Source organism: Phaseolus vulgaris, chromosome 4 (genome assembly GCF_051622355.1).
Source record: "Phaseolus vulgaris cultivar YP4 chromosome 4, ASM5162235v1, whole genome shotgun sequence".
NCBI lineage: Eukaryota > Viridiplantae > Streptophyta > Magnoliopsida > Fabales > Fabaceae > Phaseolus > Phaseolus vulgaris.
This window is the reverse complement of record NC_143501.1, coordinates 5747411-5770914: the sequence shown is the minus strand read 5'-3', so window position 1 is coordinate 5770914 and position 23504 is coordinate 5747411. Positions and strand designations below refer to the sequence as shown.

Sequence of the window (23504 nt, the reverse complement as noted above, 5' to 3'; positions counted from 1 at the left end):
AAACTCATTTGTTTATTCATTAATTATATTTCTAGTTATTTGAAACATTAAAAAAATTATTTTTTAATGCATTCAAAATTAAAATTATCAAAAAATAATAATTTATTATTTTTTTAATTTATTTTTGAAATGGTGCTAGATAGGGAAATAAAAACAAAAGAATGATAGATGAAGAAATAAAAGTGTAAATGGTGTTAGATATGTAATTGAGCCGAGTATCTTATATTTTGGTTTATTTATTCTTCCATGTCCCAATCGAGATAATATTAAGCCTTTTTTCTAGATTAGCAACGTCTACAACATCCTGAAATCTAACAAAACCAAACCTCTGCCCTTTTACGATTAATCTTTTTAAATCACAACGTCTTTTAATCCTCCACTTCGCTGAAAAATCTTCCACATGTCCCTTTCATCATGATCGTTATGAAAATTGGAGTAGAAATAACTTACTTCCATTATCGTGAACGTACTGTAGAATTGGATTCTGTACTGCATGCAGAATAACAAAAATTCCCTGGAATTTGAATGGGATGTGGTCGTTACAACACCATTGCTTTTGAAAGGGCAAATTCTGGCATAGTTGGCCAAGGACGAGCATCTGGTTCCCTTATCAATCAATTGGATCCATCAATAGGTGGAAAGTTTTCTTATTCTTTGGTACCAGCACTTTCACAATCCAATTCAACTACCAAACTCAATTTTGTATAATCATATTATATTAAAGAAGAAGAAAAAATTGATTTGGCTACACAGTAAACAATAACCATAATTCTCAACATTTCTATTAACATTATAGATAACTAAATCATACACAACTCACATTCAGATAAAAACAAAACTTAAATTTGTGGTTCCAAATATTTACCAATTATCCTTGATCCAATGAGCCTATAACAATTGGTAGTCATATTTTCAGAGTATATAAACAAAGCCATACCCGTGAAGTGCAAACACAAGAACACAGCATGAGCATTCCAACTGTGCTAGTTTTCCCATTTCCATGTCAAGGGCATGTGAATCCCATGTTAACCCTATCACAAAAGCTTGTGGAGAATGGATGCAGAGTCATATTTGTGAACACAGACTTCAACCACAAGAGAGTGGTGAGCTCAATGGTGGATCAATACAATGAAGAATCGCCACTGAAGTTGGTCTCAATCCCAGATGGCTTAGGACCTAATGATGACAGAAACAACTTGGGCAAGCTATGTGATTCTATGCTAATCACCGTGCCAGAAGCACTTAAAAAGCTCATAGAGGATAATAATAATATTCATTTGAAAGGTGACAACAGAATCAGGTTTATTGTTGCAGATGTACATGTTGGATGGATATTGAATGTTGCCTGTGAATTGGGAATCAAAGGAGCTCTATTTTGGCCTGCCGCAGCAACTTTGTTTCATTTGGTAAGCAGTGTTCCAAAGCTCGTTGATGATGGGATCATAGATTCAGATGGTAAGAACACTATCATACTTTTGTTTCTAAAGTCTGGCAACTTATGCTTTTGTTTGGTCCTGTTTTAATAAATACCATGCCCATCTAAAAACATATTTTACTTCTCAATTATGTCATGTTTCATTGCAGGATCCATATTAACTTCAAAAGGGACAATTCAATTATCACCAAGTATGCCAGAGATGGACACAAGAACCTTGTTTTGGTTTCACATGGCTGAACTTATGGATGGTTCTCATTACCTTAATTACTTGGTGCATCACTGTTTTCCAGCTTTAAATTTGACTCAATGGTGGCTTTGTGATACTGCACATGAACTTGAACCTCACGTATTAACCCTTGTTCCGAGTCTCCTTCCAATTGGTCCGCTGTTGAGAAGTGATCATCATTACAAAACTAATGTAACTCTAAGATCATTGGGGCAATTCTGGGAAGAAGATCTCTCTTGCATGAGTTGGCTAGATGAACAAGCTGATGGTTCTGTGTTGTATGTTGCCTTTGGTAGTATCACTCTTTTTGACCAAAACCAATTCAACGAACTTGCCCTTGGACTAGACCTCACCAATAGACCTTTTCTTTGGGTTATAAGAGAAGACAATAAAATGGCATACCCTCATGAATTCCAAGGGCATAAGGGTAAGATAGTGAATTGGGCTCCTCAACAAAAGGTTTTAAGTCACCCTGCCATAGCATGTTTTCTCACTCATTGTGGTTGGAATTCTACCATGGAAGGTTTGTCCAATGGGGTACCTTTGTTGTGTTGGCCATACTTGGGAGACCAACCTTACAACAAAACACATATTTGTGATGAGTTAAAGGTTGGGTTGGGAATTGACAAAGATCAAAATGGAGTTGTGTCACGGGGGGAGTTGAAAACCAAGGTAGAACAATTATTTAATGATGAGAGCATAAAATGTAGGTGTGTGGTGTTGAAGGAGAAAGTGATGAAGAACATAGCAAAAGGAGGAACATCTTATGAGAACTTTAAGAGCTTTGTGAAGGCGATAAAGGAATAAGAGGTTTGTGAAGAAGGAGATAAAAGAATAAGATTTCACATCACAGTCTGTGCTTATGTTAATTCTAGGTTTGGATTAGTTGTTGTTTTGTATACCATGATAGTTTATGTTTATGATCCTCAATGATTAATGGAGTCATTTAAATTTTTTACAGTTTTACTTACATCTTATGCTCAAGTTTAGGTTTCTTTTACTACTAAATTATTTTGCTTAAGAAAAAAAATGTAGCAAGTTTGTTAACAAAAGGAAATATAAACAATAAAAAAAATCCATTATCACTATATGTTTGATGAAAGAAAAGATGGAATCCAAGTTAATAGAATCTCTTTTCAAGCGGTAAAAATCCATTATAATTTTTAAATGGTTTTCTATTGGGTATATCTAGAAAAACCTATTATTCAACCCATTTAAAAATATAAGGTTGGTTAAGTTTGTTTTTAAATTTTGCATGTTAAACCAATTAATCCAAATCATTTTTGAGATGGTTGGATTAAGATTGGATCAAAAATTTGAATTTTTTTTCGTTAAAAATTATAACTTTTAAATATTAACCTAATTAAAAAATAATAATACAACCTAATTAAAAAAAACGCCAGCTTAACAAACTTTAATTTAATTCAATAGGTTGAGTTGAAGTTTTATTTATGATTGTGTTGAGTTGGTTTTATGTTTAAACTGACCCAATTCAAACTAACACACAGTTATAAAGATTTAATGATAACTGATGAAAAATTTAATTTGATATTCATTTTATACTTATGTGTTGACTTATTAGTTTTTTTTTTCAGATCCTATAAACATAGGAAACAAAAATAATGATTTTTTTTCTCTTATTTACAGGCGCCAATCTAAAAGATTGTTCATGCTTTTGAAAGATTTTAAATGTTAAGTTAACAACTCTGAAATAAAAATTCGAGTTTCAACCCTTAGTTAAAGTTATTTATTTTATCTCTACTTATTAGTTATTTTAATGAACATAATATAAACTTTTAGAGGTAAAATTAATATAAATAGTCTTTCATAATAGTTCAATTTACTTTCTTATCCTTCCAGTACCCAATTAGTTTACATCCCATTGAATTGATCAATTTGAATAAAGTGTATAAATACTTAAGTTTCGAATTATTTGAACCGACACTTTTATATTAATAAACTGATAAAAGAAATAACACAAACTCAAAAATCATAAAAAAAATACGCATTTTTAATGTGAAAAATTATATAATATTAGTAAAAATTATGAATCACTTTAAAGTAAAAAAATGTATGTATTGGCACACGATCGAACCACTAAGTGAGTCGGTCATGAACTCGATCACTCGGTCATGATAAGAAGGTCATGTGAAGAACCTGATCGACCGACCTTGATGACGAACTATGGGTTGACCAAGTCAGCAGGATTAATCCATAATTAAGAGTTGTTTACTAAATCCTAAACATTAGCCAACATCTTAATCCGGCCCACCAATAAAGGTTCATTAAGATAATATAAATAACACATATTCCAAAAATCAGGTACGTCAATTATCTGCAGTACTCTGACAACTGAGTGTCGATACTCTGACTAACTTGATCGTCGGAATGCCTTCTGCAAGTACTATCCCAACCTTTGAAACCAAACGACCGAAAAGAGAAAGACGAAGCAAGAAACTGAATATGACCGCGAACGACCAAAGGAAAGAACAGAGCAATCGTTTTGTAAGCAAACACATGTTCGAGAACCATATATATTTACTGTAATCTAGATACAATAAAGTTTTCAATATGTACACAAATAATACATATACAAATAAAGAAAGCAAACTGAGAAAAGATTGAAAAATTCTAAAAGGACACTGTGAAAACTTGTGATGGGCCACGTGGTTCTGACAATGGAGGTGCAAGAGACAAAAGACTTAGGTGCATTTAGTTCATGGGGTACGTGGTCCATATTAATTAAGTCTGAAAAGTACAAGGAACCAGAAATTCAAGATCAAATGAATGATGATTCTCTAAGCATATGAAATAGTTCAAAAATAGTTGGTTTTTTTTTTTATCAGTAATAAATTAATAAAATAAAAATGAGACACTTAAAGAGTGTCCCAATCCTTATACATAATACCTCCATAGTTTAAACAAACAACAATACAAAACAGGGTTAAGGGAGCACTTAACACTAAAAAACTTAAACTATAAAGACTTCCCAAATCAGAGGAATTTGATTAGCACATACACCAGAGACTGGAATATGAGAAAAGAGACTCCCTCCCTCCCATCCCTTTCAAAAAAAGTTGTTGCTCATGTAACTAGCTACTCTACAAATGATAAGAAGAATCCACACAAAAAAAATAGTTGAAAAAGAAAACTAAAAAAAAATATGGGATCCAACTGAATTCTTAACAAAATTTAATTTTTATTTATAAAAAAATTATTATTGAATAAAAATTATAATTTGAAGGTTTTTTTAGTAAATTCTCACTCTTGTCCAGTTCAACAATAATTTTTAGTTTAAAAAACTATTATTATAGGTTCCTATATACAGTAATTGTAACTAACATTAGAGTTTCCACTAGTGAGCTTTAAACATTATTTAAATGAAATTTTCACATGATGTAAGTTGAAGATGAAGTTAACGGTATAATGTATTCATACACTCTTATGCCACTAAAAACTTTTATAATAAATAAATAAATGTATTGATGAAGGTAAGGATCTAAAAACTAATTTTAGAGTAGAAGTGATATATTTTAAATGAAACTTGAATATTTTATTATTAAAGTGAAAATAGTATATGAAAAGAAATTCAGTTACTCATATTTCATTTTAAAAGAATTACCATCTCTCTGAAACTTCTATTTTCCTTTTCTCTACCTTATCTCTAAAATTTCGACATCCTCATTCATCATATTAACGATCAGAGTCCATTATTGGACTCCTAGCAGCAAAGGCCACAAGACGGTACGATTAGAATCTTAGACAGAGTAAGTTCTTCTTCTTTTTTTGCTCATTTTTCCTTTGAGTCAGTTCTTAACTAGTTAGGTTTGTCTTAGTATAGGTTGTTTCATGTGATGTTTCTAACTTCAAGATTAACCACTCTTAATTCAAATTCCTAGTGTTATATTTAGACCTTTGATTAAGACTCTGTGATGCAGGTTAAGTTATCATTTATTGTAGTAGGAGTTGGAGCTCTTTGTGAGCACACCTACTAAAGTCAGGTAAGGGAAGCTAGTTTTAAATTTTCAATAGAACCTAGGTTAGAAGATCTGGATGTGCGGGTGACGTGGACACTAGTTCAATTTTCTTGAAGGATTGTTTGTTTCTAAGTGCTAATTTCAATACATTTGTCTTCTGAAAGTAGAGTCAAGTGTCTATGTGTTGTGGGTTAGGAGAAGTTTGACATGAGAAAGATGAATTATGAATTTTATACACACTTGATTTCTTTGTGAAATATATGAGAATTGATGCATTTATGCTTGTTAATTTAAGTTAAATTTATATTTGAAATTTTAAAAATAGCTAGTTTACCATGTTGTTTATTTTATAATTTGTTTTTCTTATCTAGGATGATCATGTATTTATACGGAAGCAGATGATGCTACAAATGAGAGAGCTTCACAATGAGCAAAGGAAATGTTTAGTTTTCTTAAGTATTTTAGTTTGATATGTGTAAATATTAAAATTCCTATGAAGAGGGCAATATTTTGAAATATTGTGTGTGTGTGACATATAGAACATGGGTAGAGAAGATAGAACCAATTTTATCAGACAAAGTCTTCCTATAACTTACTTCTTTTGTGACATCCCCCTACTAGCATGCCCAAATACTTAAACGTAGTCTTCATCACAGCGCAGTTCAAAATAGATACACAAAGTTGCCCCATATGTAAATCACCTCCCACCCCACATATTCTGCTCTTCTCAAAATTAATCTTTAAACCAGAAGCTAATTCAAATAAATTAAGGATGGCTTTGATAACGAACACACTTTGCACTTTAGCTTTGCAGAAAAAAGGGTATCATTCGCATACCGAAGCATGTTTACCTTAACAAACTTGTCTCCAATCTCCAGGTTTTCTAGAATCTCTTTCTCGACCGCCTTCCTAACTACTCCAGCCAATCTTTTTCTCAATTCTGCTTGTCTTAATTCTTTCCTCGGTCTGAATTCTCATTTACTAACACGGACACGGAGGATGATTCGAGACATGCCCTTACCCATTCAATCAATTTTCCGCAGAAACCTAACTTGTCCATCATGTAATAGATAAAGTCCCAAATGATCGAGTCATATGCCTTTTCATAGTCAACTTTGAAAAAAAAAAGCAACTGGTCTTTCTCCTCTTCACTTCTTCCAAAACTTCATTTGCCACTAAAACACTATCCATTAACCCCCTACCCTCCAAGAAAACAAATTGCCTACTGTCAATAACTTTGTGCAAAACATTTTTCAGCCTCAAAGACAAAATTTTAGTCACAATTTTGTATAGATAGCCAATCAAAGAAATTGGTCTAAAATCGTTCAAATTTTTGCGGGTTATTTAGGAGGAGATAAACGAAGCATTCGTCCCCCTTGGCCATCTTCCTCCTTCCTTAAAATCACGAATTGCCCTAATGTTATCGACCTTAAAAACATTCCAACAAAACTTAATGCAGCCAAAGTTAAATCCATCCGGTCTCGGGCTTTTATCACTTTCACAACACCAAACAACATGTTTTATTTCCTCTTCGATTATTCTTCCTACCAACATATCATTGTCTTCTTCTGAAATCCTGTTGAACCTTGCATTATCAATCCTGACACATTTACAAGCATCACCACCAAACCTTTGTTGGAAGAAATCTCTAACCTTTTTCTTGACCTCACCTTGCTCGTCAACCCATTGGCCATTTTCTCTCGGCCCACTAATGTTGTTCCTTGCTCTCCTCTATTTGATTACCGAATGAAAATATCTTGTATTCAAGTCCCCCTGATTCAACCATCCATGGCGCATCTTATGTTGAAATAAAGCTTCATGTCCGTGATTATTTCTTCTCTGCTTTGCTAAAAGCCATTTTCTTTCCTCTCTTCCTTCCTCATCCAACTCGCCCTCATCATCCTTTGCATCAGACTCCTAAACTTTCTTCTGTAAATCTTCCCCCAACTGATCAACATTATCGAACACCTCTCTATCCCTGGTTTTAAGATCAACTTTCAACATTCTCAACTTCTCTTTAAAGACAAAGATCTCACTTCCTTGCACGTCATAACTTCCCCATTTCACTCTAACGAAATCCATAAATTTGTCGTCATTTTTCCATATATCCAACGACCTAAATGGTTTCAGTCCCCAATCCGTAGTATCTGTTTTTAATACCAGGACGCAATGATCAGACACCGATCTGTTTAGAACGAGATGTTTACTGTTAGGCTACTTATTCAACCATTCCCGCGACACCAAGATACGATCGATTCTACTCTTGATTAAATTGTTTGGTTTATACCACGTAAACTTTCTTCCCATCATCGAAATATCAACCAACTCAGTGTTTTCAATAAAATTATTGAATCTTCTCATCTCCCTACTGTGATCAATATCGTTTCCTGCATTCCTCCTTTCACATATTCTCCTGATAGAGTTAAAGTTCCCAACCACGCACCAAGCCTTTGATCCATGCACCGTTCTCCTCTCTCTGACCTCCTCTCATACTTATCTTTTTTCTTCCAAGGAACCGGAATTATACACGTCAACAATAGTGATCTGTATCGGCTCTCCAATCCTCCACTCCCTTTCTATTATACTATAATTCTTCTCATTGATAAAATTACTAAGAAGAAAGCAACTTCTCCTCCACATCGTGATCACCTCTCCTGCATTGTTTTTAATTCCATTTTCAACCCAATCCACTTCATTAGTACCCCACATTTTAAAAATCTCTTCTTGCCCCAACTCCTTACATTTTGCCTCCTGTAAACATACTTGTTCTTTCTTAATCAACTCGTAGATATTTCCTTTTAATATTTCCCCCTACTCCCCTTATATTCATATTAATTAGCTTACTCATTAGACAGACTATTCTCCACCCTGCTTATTTCCTCCCTCCTACCTGCAGATTTGTCTCTAACCTCCATGACTTGTAGCTTACCAATAACAACATCACCCTCTCCGAGAAAGGAAAACCCCACCTCCTTACCAACATTCCAAATTCTATCAGCTTTCGAGTACTCGTTTTAATCCAAAACAACCTATTACAATTCCTAAGTGCACTATGAGTAGAGCAATTGATTGAGCTCTAAGAATCTAACCTTATTTCCCGTTGATTTTGCACCGAAAAGTTTGTCGGTGTGGCCCCCGTCAATATTCTCGCTTCCGCTCCTCTTTTTGAAAAATCTCCATCTCCCTTAGCTTCGATTAAAATTTCAGCGAACTTCACGTCCGCATCTCCCCTGCACCAACCACCATCACCTTCCTCCAAAGTCGCACATCCCCTTAAGTCGTTGTCTTCCTTCTCCTCCGTGGCTGCCTTTCCATTGCAGCTCGAAGACTTAAAATTTTCACCCTTATCCGCCCCCTTTGCTCGCTGCCTTCTCCAAATGAATGCAGGGGAGAAGCCGGGGACGCCTGATGACTTTTTACAGCAAGTACATCGCGTTGTTAGAAGTAATAAAGAATGAATATCAATGTCACAAGGAACAATTGAATTATCAAGTACAATATTCACTAAATATAAAACAAAACAATAAAAATTTGGTTTGAAAATTGTTATAATGGCAACAATTAACAAGAAAACAAATCAAAGAGTAATTGCTTCAATTGGACAAATAGGGATTAGGTTTCATCTTGCTCACTCTCATGTATTTTGATTAGCATGTTAACATTAAGTTCTTTTATTGAAATTGATGTCTGTAGAAAAATCATTTATATCAATCTCTCGCATATAAAATTCTTAAGAATGTTTCCTAAATATCGAACTCTCGCATACTTATAAAAACAACTCAGAGTCGCGCTCAGACGTTAATAGCAATTGACATTTCAAGTTATCTCTAACATTCAAATATGTTAAGTATTGTTGTTTAGGTCAGAACCCTGAAAATACCTCCCAGTCTAATTCAAGATTCTCAAACATGTCACCACTATTTAGAAGAAAAACAACAATACCAATAATCAATCAAGGACAAAATATGATATCATATTTAAACATCACCTCAATACATAAGAGTTCGAACATATTACTCCCAATCCCAAAGGGTAGAATTACCCACGCATACTTCCAGCACCTTCCATTCTCCCAATTGGTTACAAATCACTCAAATGTGTTTTTCTCTCAATCTGGCATACTAGGGTTGAGCCTTTAGCCCCCTATTTAACCTAATTTACTAGGGTTATGTGACTTCTTGCGTCGCACTGATGGGTTTATTGATAAAACATAAAAATGGCCCAATTTCTCTGATGCATTCTCGCTTGAGCGAGAAAGGAGTCGATTTTTTGAGAACGTTGTTGGAGCTCTCTCGCTCAAGCGAGATATAGCTTGTTTGAGCAAGAACTCTGCTACTGGGTTGGACTCTTTTTTTTCTCTTTTTGTGCTTTCTGGACCTTCCAGCATTCTCTTTTTAGCTTATATCATTCTTCTTTAGTCCAAATCTCCATTTTTCCCTAGAAACCTACAATTAACACCAAATATGGGAATAAAATGTTCTTATTCAAATAAAGATCATAAAAAATGTAAAAAAGACATAAATTCATAAATTAGGAATTTATTTTATATGTAATTTAGAAATTAATACACATAAGTACCTATATTTTAATATAAAATATTATTGAAATTAGGTACTTATAAACGTCGTCGTTGTTGGGGAAAATCTGCCATAGCCCCGTTGTGCCAACTGATATGTTTCAACACCCTCTTTTGTCTCTATGACAATGACACCTTCTCCTCTGCAAGCGCCCAACCTCAATAGGAGCTTCACCTTACCCCTCACCTGCCTTCCTCCATTACTCACTCGCAACGCACCATTCCTCCCCTCGCCAACGTAAACGCTGTTCTAGCTGCCATTTCGTGGGTTATGTGCTTGCAATACCCCCTGATTGTTCAACTTCCACCTTCCTTGGGCCCAAACCCATGAAAACACTAAACATACTGCCTTCACTTCGCTGGGCCTTTCGAGACCCAATAACCATTTGACTCCCTTCCATGCATCTCCCTCCACTTATAATGAGGACCGCATACGCAGAGACTCGTGATGGAAGTCTCCTCCTCTATAACTAGCTTACACAATGTTTCGTTAAGTCTCACATTCTTCACCGTGCATGCTTCTCTGGCCACAGGAACCCTCACACGCACCCTTGCGTACTTGATAACGTTGCAACATCGACTTCTATCAATGACCCTACGAGGGCTGCTACTTGTTCAAAACAATGTTTACTCCAGAACTTTAAAGAAATTCCTCTGCATCTAACCCATACAATCTTGTCCTCCACTACAAAGATGTCATCCCATGGGACTACAAATGCAAAAACATTTGCAAACCACTCCTTTTTGTCTTCCAACGCTTTTTGTACCACCCCTACCAAATCCTCAGACAGCAGAACGTAGTCCCCCCTAGATACCTCACTCTAATACACTTGAAAACATCCATAATGAAACACTACTTCATGGACTGCACCTTCTCCACCTTCGCCACTCTTCCTACGAAGCAACTTCTCAGCCATTTTGCATTTTCCTCCTGAACTCTGACATGAACCAGTCCTTGTGCCTTAACCCCTTGTACTCTCCTTTTATTCTCCTTCACCACCACCTGAGCGTACGTTAGATGTTGCTCCCTCTGCCTCCACTCGTTTTGTTGTTTCCTTGGTTTATGGTTTCCATTCCACTCCTTCCTAACCTCCAGAAGTCTCTTGTATTTTGGTTTATTTATTCTCAGCTTCCATGTCCCAATCCAGATAATATTAAGCTTTTTTTCTAGATTAGCAACGTCTACAACATCCTGAAATCTAACAAAACCAAACCTCTGCCCTTTTACGATTAATCTTTTTAAATCACAACGTCTTTTAATCCTCCACTTCGCTGAAAAATCTTCCACATGTCCCTCTCATCATGATCGTTAGGAAAATTGGAGAAGAAATAACTTACTTCCATTATCGTGAACGTACTGTACAATTGGGTTCTGTACTGCATGCAGAATAACAAAAATTCCCTGGAATTTGAATGGGATGTGGTCGTTACAACACCATTGCTTTTGAAAGGGCAAATTCTGGCATAGTTGGCCAAGGACGAGCATCTGGTTCCCTTATCACTCAATTAGATCCATCAATAGGTGGAAAGTTTTCTTATTCTTTGGTACCAGCACTTTCACAATCCAATTCAACTACCAAACTCAATTTTGTATAATCATATTATATTAAAGAAGAAGAAAAAATTGATTTGGCTACACAGTAAACAATAACCATAATTCTTAACATTTCTATTAACATTATAGATAACTAAATTATACACAACTCACATTCAGATAAAAACAAAACTTAAATTTGTGGTTCCAAATATTTACCAATTATCCTTAATCCAATGAGCCTATAACAACTGGTAGTCATATTTTCAGAGTATATAAACAAAGCCATACCCGTGAAGTGCAAACACAAGAACACAGCATGAGCATTCCAACTGTGCTAGTTTTCCCATTTCCATGTCAAGGGCATGTGAATCCCATGTTAACCCTATCACAAAAGCTGGTGGAGAATGGATGCAAAGTCATATTTGTGAACTCAATGGTGGATCAATACAATGAAGAATCACCACTGAAGTTGGTCTCAATCCCAGATGGCTTAGGACCTGATGATGACAGAAACAACTTGGGCAAGCTATGTGATTCTATGCTAATCACCATGCCAGAAGCACTTAAAAAGCTCATAGAGGATAATAATAATATTCATTTGAAAGGTGACAACAGAATCAGGTTTATTGTTGCAGATGTACATGTTGGATGGATATTGAATGTTGCCTGTGAATTGGAAATCAAAGGAGCTCTGTTTTGGCCTGCCTCTGCAACTTTGTTTCATTTGGTAAGCAGTGTTCCAAAGCTCGTTGATGATGGGATCATAGATTCAGATGGTAAGAACACTATCATACTTTACTATACTTTTGTATTGTTGCCTTTGTTTCTAAAGTGTGGCACCTTATGCTTTTGTTTGGTCCTGTTTTAATAAATACCATGCCCATCTAAAAACATATTTTACTTCTCAATTATGTCATGTTTCATTGCAGGATCCTTATTAACTTCAAAAAGGACAATTCAATTATCACCAAGTATGCCAGAGATGGACACAAGAACCTTTTTTTGGTTTCACATGGCTGGACTTATGGATGGTTCTCATTACCTTAATTACTTGGTGCATCACTGTACTCCAGCTTTAAATTTGACTTAATGGTGGCTTTGTGATACTGCACATGAACTTGAACCTCACGTATTAACCCTTGTTCCGAGTTTCCTTCCAATTGGTCCGTTGTTGAGAAGTGATCATCATTACAAAACTAATGTAACTCTAAGATCATTGGGACAATTCTGGGAAGAAGATCTCTCTTGCATGAGTTGGCTAGATGAACAAGCTGATGGTTCTGTGTTGTATGTTGCCTTTGGTAGTATCACTCTTTTTGACCAAAACCAATTCAATGAACTTGCCCTAGGACTAGACCTCACCAATAGACCTTTTCTTTGGGTTATAAGAGAAGACAATAAAATGGCATACCCTCATGAATTCCAAGGGCATAAGGGTAAGATAGTGAATTGGGCTCCTCAACAAAAGGTTTTAAGTCACCCTGCCATAGCATGTTTTCTCACTCATTGTGGTTGGAATTCTACCATGGAAGGTTTGTCCAATGGGGTACCTTTCTTGTGTTGGCCATACTTTGGAGACCAACCTTACAACAAAACACATATTTGTGATGAGTTAAAGGTTGGGTTGGGAATTGACAAAGATCAAAATGGAGTTGTGTCACGCGGAGAGTTGAAAACCAAGGTTGAACAATTATGTAATGATGAGAGCATGAAATTTAGGTGTGTGGTGTTGAAGGAGAAAGTGATGAACAACATAGCAAAAGGAGGTACATCTTATGAGAACCTTAAGAAGTTTGTGAAGGAGATAAAAGAATAAGATTTGACATTTTGTGTTTTTGTTAATTCTAGGTTTAGATTAATTGTTGTTTTGTCTACCATGATGATTTATGTTTATGATCCTCAATGGTTAATGGAGTCATTTCAATTTTTTACAGCTTTACTTACATTGTGCTCAAGTTTAGCTTTCTTTTACTACTAAATTATTTTGCTTATGAAAAAAAATTGTAAATAGTTGGTTAATAAAAAGAAACATAAACAATAAACAAATCATTATTTCTATATACTTGATGAAAGAAAAGTTGCAGTGTAGAAAATGTGAAAGACGACGGTTAATTTAGCAATAAAATGGTGATTCTTGACCCGTTGTGTATGAACATTAATCTATTCTCTTGATGAATAGATGGCGGCTAAATGATCGTCGTGTTAATGACATAAATAAATGGAAGTTATGGTAATAACTGCCACTTAAAACCTCCCCTACACTCCCAAATACCATACCTGCAAGAGGTATAAAACGATGATTACGGTAATAACCGTCGTTTTATACCCTTTCGAAGGCTCAGCAAAGATGGGGGTATACATGTCGGTTATTGTCATAACTGTCGTTTATACCCTTCCCCATGAGGTATAAATGGCGATTATGGTCATAATCGCCATGTATTCTAAGAATTTTTTTAATACATTTTGTTTAATATGTTTTTTCAACTAAATTAACCTATTCAGTTAAAACTCAGTCAGCCAGATACATAAATTCAAAGAATCAAATTATATATATATTAATAAATATGTATTACATACACTAATACATATTCCTATCTATCTATCTAATTCATATACTATTGAGTAGCTATCGTAGAGTTATAGAAATTAAGGAAATATGTGGTCCAAGCATGTCTCACATATTCTATGTCAGCCAAAGGCAGTGGGTTTTCATCCGTAAAGAGTTCCATTACAAAATAAGGTTCACATTAATTAGTGTTATATATGTTAAAGAATTATAAAGAAAAAATTTAATATTATTACATGCTCCCAATCTGTTTTAATATCTCTTACAATGGTAATCATCCATTGCATGACGTAATAGTCACACTCGTAGTCTCCTGGTTGTCTATTACACTATAATTCTATAGAAATTATAAGTTAATATTGATAAACAATGAAAAGAGGAAGACAAAAATTGCAAACCTTTAAGTTCAACTATGTCAGGTTTTTATAATTTGCACTCGGTCGACCTTCGAGTATGTTATACCCATGCCATGCCCTGATTAATATAAAAAACCGCGTTAGTAGACATTTAAGTAACATACAAGTTTATAGTGTAATTACATCAATTATATGTTTCAGATGTGTGGATGGCTTATTGTGCAATGAACAAAACCACACAACAGTCTTATCAACCGTGGATAACACAAGTAACTGTCACTGACCCCAATATCATCTATGAAAAGAGTTAGTAAATATTTAAAACATGAAATAGTAATACTTGACGACTTATAATTGAACTTACTCATTAATATAAGGGCAATGATAAAAAAAAAATCCCTTTTTGCTCAGAGTGTTAGTGATGTATGATTGAGTTTCGGCTTTCTTCGCTTTAATTGGGTTAATATGATAGGAATCCAAGAATCCATAGACATCTTCATTCTCGTCATTAATAGAAACTCTAGAAAAATACCTAGAAGTTATTAGTTAAAGCATAATCAATAATAATTTAACATAAAATAAGTTGAAATATAGGTAAAGATACTTACATAATAAAAAATTGAATTATAGTCATATTAAGATCCTAGTTTTCAGCTGCAAATTCTAACAAATCTGACATATATATGTACAGTGGCATGTTAGTGCCTCTTCCAAAAAAGCTATCATCCCACGGAATCTCCTTAGTCGCTACTTTTAAAGAAGTTATAGGATCATCAATGGGAACCTCATGCTTCTTTTTCGGACTTGGTTTCCGACGAGGTTTCTACAAAATAAAGAACATTTATATTAAATTAGATGTAATACATAAATATAAATTAATATAACAAAATGAAGTTATTACCGAGGGTTTTGGCATAATTCGAACGAGGTATCTGGGTTAGGCTGTGAATGTCTGAAATGCCTCGGCCAGAGTGGTTACCTCATTTGTAGGTAGTGGAACACGAACATCAGTTACTCGTACTTGTTCCACCATTACCTTCACCACATCAGGGGAGAGAGGAACGTTGTGTAAGGTAATGGCCTTTTGATAAACTTTTCCAATGACATCCCCTTCTGACGTTGTAGGAGTTGCACAACTCCCCTATGTGCTTTTGAGATTGAGACTAACAAGCGGCTCAACCGACTCAGCACAAACCTGTTGCGATAGAAAATCCTTTCGCAACTCTAGCCGCATGTGATCATTTCCTTTTTCATCTCCTCCATTAATTCTTGTTGTATCTTCATCATCATTTATGCTTTGCTCTCTAACGGGGGGAGGAGGATGAATGTCGTGGTGCAACTCCGAAATAAATTTTAATTCCAACCACTTTTCCAATTGCACGTACAGGACTAGGGTGCTTAGGTCGTCCAATTGTTTCAACTAGGATATCTTGACAACCTTGAGGTACAAAATTACCTTAGGAGCTTTGCTCAACCAAGGAATCCTGCAACAGACCAAAATCATATAAGTTTTTAATATAATTAATGCTTTAAAATAAATGCCAAAGAGGATAAAAATAACTTACAATTTTTTTCTGAGACTATCTGTGATTGCTCAAAACTATATGTACCTGACTTTTTAATTCGAGCCATCTTCCATTTTTGGCGGCGGGTAGGTGGTGTTCGTTGACCCCTGTATCAATGTCAAAAGCAATCCCATGTCTCGATTGCTCCTTTTCCTACATCAATATTGTTCAAGCTTATGATACCCCTGAACGAGACATTAGGTGCAGGGTCACATGCTTTAATGCAATGTCTTAAGCTTTCTTTCGACGATCCTATTATAAAAGAAATAAACAAAGTGAATAAAATAATATTAAGTAATTATGTTATGATCCATAAATAAAATAATTAAGTAACTTACTTACCGACCACTCTTCAAATTCACGGCTTTAAACAAAAAACGACATGTCTCCTCATCAATATTTGTGTACTTTAAACAAGGATTTTGACCTTTATAACGTCCAAAAACATAATTCATAGTTAGTTGTGACTTAAACTGACGAAATTTAATGACACCTTCGATCTCAGCGGTTCCACATTAGGAATATCAAAATGTGTCTGCAATAAAACATCATGAAATTAAAATTGATCAATTAATATTAAAAATCAATATATGACAACAATAATAATGTATACATACCAGGACATCCTGAACTTTGAAATGAACCAATCCTTGTGCCTTAACCCCTTGTACTCTCCTTTCATTCTCCTTCACCACCACCTAAGCGTACATTTGATGTTAGTCCCTCTGCCTCTATTCCTTCTGTTGTTTCTTTGTTCTATGGTTTCCATTCCACTCCTTCCTAGTCTCCTGAACTCTCTTGTATTTGGGTTTATTTACACTCATCTTCCATGTCCCAATCCAGATAATATTTAGCCTTTTTTTCTAGATCAGCAGCATCTACACACTACAACAACAAAAAAGGTTTTAAGGGAGGTTATTTAGCGGAAGTTAATATAACCCTAGGGATTGATTTAATTAATGGAGGTTTTTTCTAAAACCTCAACAAAATACCGGATGCTTTTTAACCTTAGCTAAATTTCAAAGATTTATTCTAAAACCTCAACAAAATAACAGAGGTTTTTTTAACTTTTGTTAATTTTCAAAGATCTATTCTAAAATCTCAGCAAAATAACGGATGTTTTTTTTAACCTTCGTTAATTTTCAAAGGTTTATTTTAAAACTTTCGCAAAATTATGAAGGTTTTTTTAACTTTTGTTAATTTACAAAGGTTTATTTTAAAACCTTAGTAGAATAATGGAGGTTTTTTTAACCTTCATTAATTTCCAAAGGTTTATTTTGAAACCTCCACAAAATAACGGAGGTTTTTTATAATCTTAATTAATTTCCAAAAATTTATTTTAATCTCTGAAAAATAGTGAAAGTTTTTTTAATCTTCGTTGAGTTATAAATGTTTACTTAATTTTAAATATTTATTTAATCAAAACTTTATATTAATTTTCATTTAATAACTTTATATTATATTAAAATAAATTTATTTATCAATGATTAATATAACTTCCATAATAAATTTAATTAAGAAAAGTTTTTTTAAACTTAAACTTTATTAAATATCAAAAGTCTATTTAACGATGTTTATTTGAAAACCTCTGGAAAAAAGGGTAGAAGTTTATTTGAAAACCTTAGTAAACTATTGTTTTTTATTTTTTCCTTATTTTCTTTTCCTTTCCTCTTCACTTCCGTAGCCCCTAAACCCGCCTTTCATTTCCATCTTCTCTTTTTTTTACTCTTATTTCCGTCCAACTCCCATCGCACATCACTGGACCTTTGCTTCTCCTGCTCCACCACGAAAACGTGCTTCTGCTATTCCAGCACGGAACATGGTAGAATGTTCCGCGATTGGTCATGTGGTGTTTGTGATTTATTTGACGATCTCGGAACCCTAATTTTTCTTATCAGTTTGTTTTTCGTCGTTAGTGCGTCGTTCCCGTCATTCTTTGTGGCTATGGTTTATGATTGAGGTTGTGGTCCGTGCTTCGTGATTCGTCTTGTACCTTCTTTTGTTGTTGTTGTTCCAATTCTCGCAGGGACTTGTCAACCAGCAATTCGTTAACCTTGAAGCTGCGACGGAACATAGTTGCATAGTTTGTGTTTAACGATAATGTTGTAAATTGAAGAGTGTGTGTGTGTGTGGGGTGTGGATCAACTGGGATGGGGAGGGACTAGGAAGATTCATGTTAGTGAACTGAGTACATATTTCCATTCTTTTTTTATTCCTGCTGGCTACTGCCATGCTGTAGAAAATTTTGATTGTATGAATTTGATTCTTTAAAGGTAGGTACATGTATAAAATGAGAAATTAACAGTGTATTTACTGTTCATTTAAAAAGGTTGTGTATGTAACAAACGGAAATGCAGTTTTTTTTTTCAACGCATTCACTCGTTTTGGAGGAGTTGAATTTACTTGAATAGTGTTGTTCATGAATGGTTCATAAGCATTGTATATCCTAAATCACTTGTGGGAGGACTTGCGGTGCAGTTTTGTAGCCGGGGCCCCAATTTTGTTGATTGCAGGTCCATTTCATCAACCACTGAGGCATGGGAATTATCTAGTCTTGCTCACAAGTTACTAGTATTCATGAGCACCTCAAGAACCAACTGGTTCTTTGCTACCAATATGTAGGTAGGGACAATTATACTCAAGTTAATTAATTTGCATATTTATATATATAAATGCCTGAACTCAATTTAAAGGGTTTTGAATTGATGTGCTATTTGAGAGTTTTAGTAAGTATATATAAGGATAGAATTTATCTAGAAATGAAGCATAATTGACAATTGCATATCCTTAACCCGTTGCAGATGACAAGAGGCAAATAGAGGCCTTCCATAATCTGACACGTCTTTTTGAGACAGTCCATGTGGACAACATGAAAATTCTCAGATCACTGATATATGCAAAGGATTATATACTTCCACTTGTGGATGTACAACATCCTAAAATCTCACAAAACCGAACCTCTGTCCTTTCACATTTAATCTGTTTAAAATAAAACGTCTTTTACTCTTCCCCTTCGCTGAAAAATCTTCCACATGCCCCTCTCATCATGATCGTTAGGAAAATTGGAGAAGAAAGAGCTTACTTCCATTATGGTGAACATACTGTAGAATTGGGTTCTGTACCGCATGCAGAATAACAAAAATCCCCTGGAATTTTAATAGGATGTGGTAGTTACAACAACACCATTGCTTTTGAAAGGGCAAATTCTGGCATAGTTGGCCAAGGACGTGCATCTGGTTCTCTTTTCAATCAATTGGGTTCATCAATATGTGAAAAGTTTTCTTATTGTTTGGTACCAGCACTTTCACAATCTAATTCAACTAGCAAACTCAATTTTGTATAAACATATTATATTAAAGATGGAAAAAAAATGATTTGGCTACACAATAAACAATAACCATAATTCTTAACATTTCTATTAACATTATAGATAACTAAATCATACACAACTCTCATTGAGATAAAAACAAAACTTAAATTTGTGGTTCCAGATATTTACCAATTATCCTTGATCCAATGAATCTATAACAATTGGTAATCATATTTTCAGTGTATATAAACAAAGCCATACCCGTGAAGTGCAAACTAGGTCTGAAAGAATAGGCAGACACTAGAACATAGCATGAGGATTCCAACTGTGCTAGTTTTCCCATTTCCAAGTCAAGGGCATGTGATCCCATGTTAACCCTATCACAAAAGCTGGTGGAGAATGGATGCAGAGTCATATTTGTAAACACAGACTTCAACCACAAGAGAGTGGTGAGTTCAATGGTGGATCAATATGATGAAGAATCGCCACTGAAGTTGGTCTCAATCTCAGATGGCTTAGGACCTAATGATGACAGAAACGACGTGGGCAAGCTATGTGATTCTATGGTAATCACCATGCCAGAAGCACTTAAAAAGCTAATAGAGGATAATAATAATATTCATTTGAAAGGTGACAACAGAATCAGGTTCATTGTTGCAGATGTACATGTGGGATGGATATTGAACGTTGCCTGTGAATTGGGAATCAAAGGAGCTCTGTTTTGGCCTGCCTCTGCAACTTTGTTTCATTTGGTAAGCAGTGTTCCAAAGCTCGTTGATGATGGGATCATAGATTCAGATGGTAAGAACACTATCATACTTTTGTTTCTAAAGTCTGGCACCTTATGCTTTTGTTTGGTCCTGTTTTAATAAATACCATGCCCATCTAAAAACATATTTTACTTCTCAATTATGTCATGTTTCATTGCAGGATCCATATTAACTTCAAAAGGAACAATTCAATTATCACCAAGTATGCCAGAGATGGACACAAGAACCCTTTTTTGGTTTCACATGGCTGGACTTATGGATGGTTCTCATTACCTTAATTACTTGGCGCATCACTGTACTCCAGCTTTAAATTTGACCCAATGGTGGCTTTGTGATACTGCACATGAACTTGAACCTCACGTATTAACCCTTGTTCCGAGTCTCCTTCCAATTGGTCCGTTGTTGAGAAGTGATCATCATTACAAAACTAATGTAACTCTAAGATCATTGGGGCAATTCTGGGAAGAAGATCTCTCTTGCATGAGTTGGCTAGATGAACAAGCTCATGGTTCTGTGTTGTATGTTGCCTTTGGTAGTATCACTCTTTTTGACCAAAACCAATTCAATGAACTTGCCCTTGGACTAGACCTCACCAATAGACCTTTTCTTTGGGTTATAAGAGAAGACAATAAAATGGCATACCCTCATCAATTCCAAGGGCATAAGGGTAAGATAGTTAATTGGGCTCCTCAACAAAAAGTTTTAAGTCACCCTGCCATAGCATGTTTTCTCACTCATTGTGGTTGGAATTCTACCATGGAAGGTTTGTCCAATGGGGTACCTTTCTTGTGTTGGCCATACTTTGGAGACCAATCTTACAACAAAACACATATTTGTGATGAGTTAAACGTTGGGTTGGAAATTGACAAAGATCAAAATGGAGTTGTGTCACGCGGGGAGTTGAAAACCAAGGTAGAACAATTATTTAATGATGAGAGCATAAAATTTAGGTATGTGGTGTCGAAGGAGAAATTTATGAACAACATAGCCAAAGGGGGTACATCTTATGAGAACCTGAAGAGGTTCGTGATGGAGATAAAAGAACAAGAGGTTTGTGATGGAGATAAAAGAATAAAAGGTTTGTGAATTATGATTTGTTGAGACCTTAATCTCCTTCCCAGACCCTCGAGCAATCTTCTTTCTCAAGAAATATGTCTTGATGTTAATGTTTTAGTTCTTTCAAAGTAGACTTGGTTGTTGGATAATTGTATAAAGTTGTTATTGTCATGAAATATAAGTCCACTTCTGGTTCTGTATATGGGTTGGGATACCCGTGAAGTATCCCCTTTAATTTTATTTATTCATTGCTAATCAAAAAAACATTGTCATGAAATATGGTGACAACCTATCCTTGTACCTTTAGCTCTTTGACTAGACCCGTCATCTATAAGGTTTCTTTCACTACTTATGTCATGACAATATAGTTTTCTTCAATGATTGACAAAACCGCTAGATTTTGTAGATTGGCCGTAGTACCATATATATTAAACACATAACCTCTGAGATATTTTTTAGTGTCCAGATACTCAGTGTGGTCCAAATTAACATAACACTCTATGGGAAAGTCTCTAACATATCATCTAGCTCCATTATAAATTAAAACTCTTCTAATTGATCATTTGATGTTATGAAGAATCCATTTAAGAGCTTGTCAATATGCTCAATCGGGATTTGATATGAGCATGCTCACGGCATGGGTTGTGTCAGGCGAGTGCAAACCATTGCATACATAAAATAACCAAAAAAAGTTGTATATAGGATACCATCCATATAATTATTTCCCTCACTATCAAGAGATTATTCATCACTTAGTTTATAGTGAGAAGCGAGATGCATGGACACAGGTTTCTAGTTTACCATTTCAAACTTGTCAAGAACTTTCCTTAGGTAGGTCTCCTAGGACACATACAAATGTTACACATAATGTTGTCTAATAATCTCAATCTCCATAATCTTTCTAGGAGCTTCAAAATATTTCATATTAATTTCATTATTCAACTTAACCTTAACCTTGTCAACCTCAAGCATATTATTGCTAACTATCACAATGTCATCAACATACAGTATCAATATTGTGTAGTTTTTTACAAAAAATTTGAAGTATAAGCAAGTATCATACTTGTTACATTCAAAACCAACACTTGCAATGAACTCGTTAAATCATTTATTCAAGTTTGAATCACAATGTGGTAGCATATGGTGCAGTGCAATATATTTTGTAGGAGTACTGCTTAGTCTAAGTTACAAACGGTGTGTGCAAGTATTTATATTTTGTAGGAGTATTGCTTAGTCTAAGTTACAAACGATGTGTGCAAGTATTAACGAACGATGGTTTGGCTCTATACTCTTTATCCTTTGGTTTATATCTTAGTTGTTTAACATTGTATAAGGGTTGAGACACACCTGAAGTGTCCATGAATTAATTCGTTGTTAATAAAAAAAACTAAATCCACATAAACATTAATAATAATTTTTTATTATTTTTATTTTACTATTCTCATATACGTTAGCTAGATTGAGACTAAAGTATACTTATTTAAAATAAAATATAATATTAATGTTTGTTTTATTGTCCCAAAAACAACGTAAGTAAATTTATATTTCTTTTATTATAAGTTTAGTATGCTCTTAAAGATTTTAAAATATTTTAGAATCACCTTATAATTAACTTAACCGACTCATTAGTTTCTCTTGAAGGTGAACATTATTTACGGATAGATAATATAATTGTAGTGGTAACTAATACACTTCATTTTTGCAGTGTAATAAATCAAAGTCTATCAACATTTACTTTATATTAAGTGTAGTGTAATAAATCACTATTCTACCAACATTTACTTTATATTAAGTGTAGTGTAATAAATGACTAGTTCTGTCAACATTTACTTTATATTAAGTGTAATGATTCAGTAATTCTATCAATGATTCATTTACTTTATATTGTAACTAGATTTATGATTGATTCAATTCTGATAACGATTATATAGTTACTAACCTAATTGATTGAATGTTCAATAAGTATTCTATCAAATTTTAGAAAATAATTAATGGTGCTTCCAATATAATCTTTAGATCCTTATAAAACGGTATCTCCAAATAGAAAAAAGAAATGGAAAGTTATAACAGTGATATGCTTGTGAAGCATGATCATTTAATAATATGAAGGAAACATACTATTTTTAA

The 23504-nt window shown here is 34.4% G+C and overlaps 2 protein-coding genes and 2 pseudogenes across 3 annotated transcripts; all 4 read left to right on the top strand.

The window, feature by feature from the left end:
- Window positions 1-751: 751 nt before the first annotated feature.
- On the top strand, window positions 752-2630 carry LOC137836971 (UDP-glycosyltransferase 83A1). The gene is made up of 2 exons (XM_068645779.2): window positions 752-1455; window positions 1585-2630. The coding sequence occupies exons 1-2, from the start codon at window positions 966-968 to the stop codon at window positions 2469-2471; spliced, it is 1377 nt and encodes a 458-aa protein (XP_068501880.2). The 5' UTR covers window positions 752-965; the 3' UTR covers window positions 2472-2630.
- A 9347-nt stretch (window positions 2631-11977) lies between these two features.
- LOC137836963 (UDP-glycosyltransferase 83A1-like) lies at window positions 11978-13693 on the top strand. The gene is made up of 2 exons (XM_090301929.1): window positions 11978-12530; window positions 12684-13693. Exons 1-2 carry the CDS (start codon window positions 12071-12073, stop codon window positions 12842-12844), a joined length of 621 nt encoding a protein of 206 aa, XP_090158055.1. The 5' UTR covers window positions 11978-12070; the 3' UTR covers window positions 12845-13693.
- On the top strand, window positions 13004-13570 carry LOC150027843 (UDP-glycosyltransferase 83A1 pseudogene; annotated as a pseudogene).
- A 6106-nt stretch (window positions 13694-19799) lies between the features above and the next one.
- Window positions 19800-21499, top strand: LOC137836962 (UDP-glycosyltransferase 83A1-like; annotated as a pseudogene). The gene is made up of 2 exons (XR_016520718.1): window positions 19800-20352; window positions 20482-21499. The product of XR_016520718.1 is annotated as a UDP-glycosyltransferase 83A1-like (transcript).
- Window positions 21500-23504: the final 2005 nt, after the last annotated feature.

What these genes read in the sequence shown, in the direction of transcription:
- LOC137836971 (XM_068645779.2), top strand. Translation starts at nt 966, where the DNA reads ATGAGCATTCCAACTGTGCTAGTTTTCCCATTTCCATGTCAAGGGCAT. An exon ending in TGGGATCATAGATTCAGATG is followed by an intron (nt 1,456 to 1,584) that starts GTAAGAACACTA and finishes GTTTCATTGCAG; the next exon opens with GATCCATATTAACTTCAAAA.
- LOC137836963 (XM_090301929.1), top strand. Translation starts at nt 12,071, where the DNA reads ATGAGCATTCCAACTGTGCTAGTTTTCCCATTTCCATGTCAAGGGCAT. An exon ending in TGGGATCATAGATTCAGATG is followed by an intron (nt 12,531 to 12,683) that starts GTAAGAACACTA and finishes GTTTCATTGCAG; the next exon opens with GATCCTTATTAACTTCAAAA.